The 5439-nt window shown below is 39.0% G+C and overlaps 1 protein-coding gene across 1 annotated transcript; it reads left to right on the top strand.

The window, feature by feature from the left end:
- The first annotated feature begins 2423 nt into the window (after positions 1 to 2423).
- On the top strand, positions 2424 to 4534 carry LOC104457366 (cytochrome P450 81Q32). The gene is made up of 2 exons (XM_010072308.3): positions 2424 to 3372; positions 3790 to 4534. The coding sequence occupies exons 1-2, from the start codon at positions 2464 to 2466 to the stop codon at positions 4399 to 4401; spliced, it is 1521 nt and encodes a 506-aa protein (XP_010070610.2). The 5' UTR covers positions 2424 to 2463; the 3' UTR covers positions 4402 to 4534.
- The last annotated feature ends 905 nt before the right edge of the window (positions 4535 to 5439 follow it).

The following is a 5439-nucleotide window of genomic DNA, read 5'->3' as shown; positions in this document are numbered from 1 at the left end:
TGGTGGTGAAGGGTTTTGGTCACTAGAAGGCAATTGATTATGAGGAGATTCTCTCCTGTTGTAAAGATGTCATCCATTTGAGTAATTCTTGGTTTGTCAACGACCTTGAACTTGGCAGTTGAGCAACTCAACATTAAAACAACATTCTTACATGGTGATCTTGATGAATATATATTTATGGTGTAGCCCAATAGTTTTGTGACCAAAGGAAAATCTTATATGCAGGTTGAAGAAGAGTTTCTATGGGCTCAAACAAGCTCCAAGGCAATGGTACAAAAAGTTTCATTCATTAATGAAGAGGAATGAATAAAGAAAGCCGACGGGAGATCATTGCAAGTTCATGAAGAAGTCTAATGATGGTGATTTTTTTTATTCGTTTATTATATATTGATGATATGTTAATTGTGGGGCATGATTTTAGAAAAATCATAAAACTCGAGGAGGAGTTTAGCATGGTAGTCATTTTCATCTTAGCATGAGGCAGTGTCTCTCAAGTGGAAGGGAGAATGAAGAGATGCTAAATATTCATTATGCCTCTACCGTCGAAAGTCTCATGTATGCAATGGTGTGCACACGACTAGATATTGGGTATGCTATTGGAATTGTTAGCCCATACATGTCTAATCCCGACAAACAACATTAGGAGGCTATCAAGTGGATACTCAGGTATCTTAAAGGTACATCTCGTTTATGTTTTTGTTTTGGTGATGAAAAACCGATACTTAAGGGGTTCACCGATGTAGACATGGTGGGAAATGTAGATTCTAAGCGATCTACATTTGGTTATTTAATTACTTTTGCAGGTGGAGCTGTCTCTTGGCAATTAAGATTGCAAAAGTGCATTGCATTATCCACAACATAGGCTAAATACATAGCCGCCATCAATATTAGCAAAGAGATGTTGTAGATGAAGAGATTTCTACAAGAGTTGGGGCACAAGCAAGATGAGTATGTTGTGCATTGTGACAGCCAAAGTGCTATTCATCTCAGTAAAAATTCCACATTTCATTCAAGGATGAAGCATATTGATATTAAGTATCATTGGATATGAGAAGTGTTGGAAGAGAAGCAATTGAAGCTCGAGAAGATTCACATGGACAAAAATGGTGCTAATATATTGACAAAGTCTCTATCTACGGAGAAACTAAAATTCTATAGGAAGGAGGCTGGCTCATCAAAGTGATAAGAATGTTTAAGGCCCTCCATGATGGGCTAGGGAAGATTTGTGAGAGTAGCCAACTTATTCAATAGTCGATTTGGAATATCTCGAAGATTGCTCATCAAGATTACATCATAAGAAGGGAGTCTTATTGAGGTAGGACGCTAAAAGGAAAAAATCTAAATAAGGAATTAGTCTTATTTAGAAAGAATATCAGGATATAATTCTAATGACTACCTAAATTAAAGGAATTCAATAAATTAGGAATGTTTCTAATTGGGAGGTCATTACCAAATTAGGAATGATTCCTATTGGGTGAAAGTCTACCACTATAATTAGGAAGATTAGATAGAGATTTAAAGAGTACTAGAAAATACTCCAGAGAGTTTTTCAAGAGAAGATGTGTTTTGTGACAACTATAAGAATTTATTGTGAGAAAAACTCCATAATAATGTTAATTGTAACCCTTTAATTATAGTGGAGAGTTTCTGAATGAGCATATCATGTTTATTCCCATCTTGGATTTCCACATAAAAAATTTCTGATGTGTCATTTTTATTTTCTCTCATTTATTATGTTATTTACATCACTCATATTATGCAATTGATTGCGATCCAACTTAATTTACAACACCTTACAAATGTCAATAACCATCATTGAATTCCGTTGCTGATTTCGCAAGTTTTGTAAAATTTTCGGCTCCTGCACGAGCTCGGTACTTATACAACTTGTTGATGGAAATATAACTGATTAGGAGGTTGTAATTCAAACCAGCAAATGCAAATAAGATCCCTTGGCTAAAAACAATAGGTCAAGCAAATCCTATTCTTAATTGCAACCTTAAAATTTTTCCTGAAAATTTCGCCAAACCCCCGGACAAGTACAGATGTACAAATTGGTTTGGCATGTTGAATTCAATGGGTAAAGATGTAAATTGTCTATAAAAACTGTCTCAAACCCTATAAAAGGTCTTTCTTGTGTATTATATTTGAAACTTAGACCTTATTGTTACAATCCAAAACTTTGCTTCTTTACAGCTTAAATTAAAATATGTAAGTTGCATGTACGTGACAAGTATTTTAGTCAAATAAGTTTTCACCTAACTAGGCGAAACTTTTTAGCTGCGTCATCTTGACTCAACAACCCAAGGAACACACCTGCTCCAGCCGCCTTTTAGGAATATTTCATGTATAACTCCATGTATATTGTGCATATATAAATACACACATTTCATTAACCCAATCATTATTGCCCCGAACATCATCACCGAAAATCATCTTGGATCAAGCAAAAACCAAACAAAAATGGAGAATCACAACTTGCTATTCTTGTTCACAACTTCTCTAATAATCATAGCACTCACTCACAAGTTCTTGCGCCGATTGATCACAAGAACGCCCAAAAAGAACCACCCTCCAAGTCCACCTTCCCTCCCGGTCATCGGCCACCTCCACCATCTCAAGAAGCCCGTCCACCAGACCCTCCTCGCTCTCTCCCGCAAGTATGGCCCCGTCCTCTCCCTCCGCTTTGGCGTCCGCCCCGTCATCATCGTTTCCTCGGCGCCTGTTGCCGAGGAATGCTTCACCCAGAATGACGTCGTCCTTGCAAACCGACCCAAGTTCATCATTGGAAAGTACCTTGGGTACAACTACACCACGGTCGTCCTCTCCCCCTATGGCGATCACTGGCGCAACCTTCGCCGCATTGGTGCTGTCGAGATCCTCTCCTCGCACCGCCTTGACACATCTTACGGAATCCGCAAGGATGAGGTCAAGCGCCTCTTGAGGAAGCTGCTCGGGTGCCAAAGCAGTGACGGCTCGGCAAGGGTGGAGCTTAGGGGGGCCCTGACGGAGTTGATGTTCAATGTGATGATGAGGATGATGGCGGGGAAGAGGTACTATGGGGAGGACGTGAGCGACGTGGAGGAGGCGGCGATGTTCAGGAACATCATCAAGGAGATCGTGAAGAACTCAGGAAGCTCGTACCCCGGAGACTTCCTGCCGCCGCTGAGGTGGATTGATTACGGTGGCTACATTAAGAGGATATTCAAGCTCGGGAAGAAGACGGACGGGTTCTTGCAGGGGCTGATCGACGGGCATCGGCAGAAGAAGGAGAGCGAGGAGGACAAGAAAAGCATGATCGATCACTTGCTGGTGATGCAGGCGTCGCAACCTGAGTATTACACGGACGAGATCATCAAGGGATTCTTGCAGGTGCGTTTTTCTTGTCTGGTCTCGAGAGATTTTGGTCGGTTGCTTGTTTTAATCTCTTTTGTTCTTTTCCAATTATTTCGTCGACCTCCTCTTGTCGGCTGGATGTGGTGTGAGCGTGGTCCTCTGGATTGATGAAGTTTTGTTTTTATCGACTGGAAGGAACGAACGGAAACCCAACCCAATCAAATTTTAACAATTGACGGACTCTTGTGAATCTCATAAAATTAATAGTTTGGACGGTAGGGTAGTCAGTTAAGAAATGGAAAATGCATGTAAGCTGTGTAAAATATGAGTTACGCGGTTGCGTAAATTATGAGTTACACAATCCAAGAAGACATGATCCGGTGTTTATAGCTAGGTTTCATCGTGAGCCTCAAGAATACCTGAATCTAATTTTACCAATTTTAATTATAACAGACAATACTGATTGCCGGAACTGATACATCATCGGTTACAATGGAGTGGGCATTGGCCAATTTGCTCAACCATTCCAACATCTTAGAGAAGGCAAGAATGGAGATAGACTCCCAAATTGGGCAGGATCATTTGATAGATGAATTGGATCTCGCGAAGCTACCTTACCTTCAGAACATTATCACAGAAACGCTTCGCTTACACCCGCCTGTCCCGCTTCTCATACCCCATTACTCGTCAGATGATTGCACAATAGGAGGATACGATGTGCCCCGTGACACAATTGTGATGATCAATGCTTGGGCCATTCACCGAGACCCCGAACAATGGCCTGATCCGACGGCCTTCAAGCCGGAAAGGTTTGAAAGTGGTGGTGGTCAAATGAATAGATTGATGTTGCCTTTTGGGATGGGGAGGAGAGCATGCCCCGGTGCACCTTTGGCTCATAAAATGGTGGGCTTGACTTTGGCTTCGCTCATTCAATGCTTTGAATGGAAGCGGACTGGTGAAGAGGAAGTTGACATGGGAGAGGGTGAAGGCCTAACAATGCCCAAGGAAAAGCCATTGGAAGCATTGTGCAAAGCACGTGAGATCTTGAATAGAGTTCTCTCTTAATCATCTAATGATGTATGAGGGTAGCACATTTACGTTGTAATATTTTATAACAGATTGTTTTTAATGATGTAATATTGTGCCAGCATTTGATTGCTTTTGTTTTAGTTCATAAGTGCAGCGATATGTACATTACAGGACCTTATTTCAACGACTTTCGAGAGAGGTAGTCTCTCTAAAATTAAATTAGACATAGATGAAATGTTTATACTCATATTCAAATACTTCCCTTTTTTATGGATAAAAATTCACTGAAAGTCCTAAATTTCGTATATAGAATATTGTCGTTTTCGATTTGTATTATCAAGCCCAAAATTTTTCTTCAAAACCTTGCAGTCAAAGTCTACAAAAGAATGCCTATGTGGCAGCCGAAAATTATGTATGTGGCAACCTTAAAGATGGTTATGATACGAGATCGTTAGTGGGGAATCAGAGGTATTTAATTGCATCTTTTCAAGAAAATTTAGGTCCAATTGTACCAATTGAGAAATTCTAGAACTTATTGCATTTCATACTTAAAGTTCAAAAATTGTGCGAATTGATAAACACATATTTGAGGTAAAACCAAAATAAAGCAAGAAGTCATTTGGTTACATTTACATTAACTGTTTTTCTATTCTTGAAATTAAAAGAGTAATGTCAAAAGGTTAGTGATTTTCAGCCATGTAGGACAACCAGTGCTGACTAGAACCCCCCCCCAACCATTAGTAATGTTTGACAAAATTAAATTAGCAAATTTCAAAAAATTTTAGGACTAAATTAGTATATTGAAAGGTTTAGAATGAATTGGCAAATCATTAAAAATTTAGGAATAAATTGGTCAAATTTAAAAGTTTATGACATTTTTTTTTTTTTTGCTAATTTTCCCATTTGGAGGACCTTTCATTTATAATACATCTTTTATTGCATACATATCTAGGACCTAATTTAAATTTGCATAAATCATCAGATAAACTGCTAGAGCTAATACAAGCTTTATCCATTAAGATTTTAATGGTGGAGTCTTAAATGAATGAAAACCTAAGACTGAAAAATTGTATG

The sequence above is a fragment of the Eucalyptus grandis genome, chromosome 8 (genome assembly GCF_016545825.1).
Source record: "Eucalyptus grandis isolate ANBG69807.140 chromosome 8, ASM1654582v1, whole genome shotgun sequence".
Taxonomy (NCBI): Eukaryota; Viridiplantae; Streptophyta; class Magnoliopsida; order Myrtales; family Myrtaceae; genus Eucalyptus; species Eucalyptus grandis.
This window is presented reverse-complemented; position numbering and strand designations above follow the sequence as displayed.

What these genes read in the sequence shown, in the direction of transcription:
- LOC104457366 (XM_010072308.3), top strand. Translation starts at nt 2,464, where the DNA reads ATGGAGAATCACAACTTGCTATTCTTGTTCACAACTTCTCTAATAATC. An exon ending in TCATCAAGGGATTCTTGCAG is followed by an intron (nt 3,373 to 3,789) that starts GTGCGTTTTTCT and finishes TAATTATAACAG; the next exon opens with ACAATACTGATTGCCGGAAC.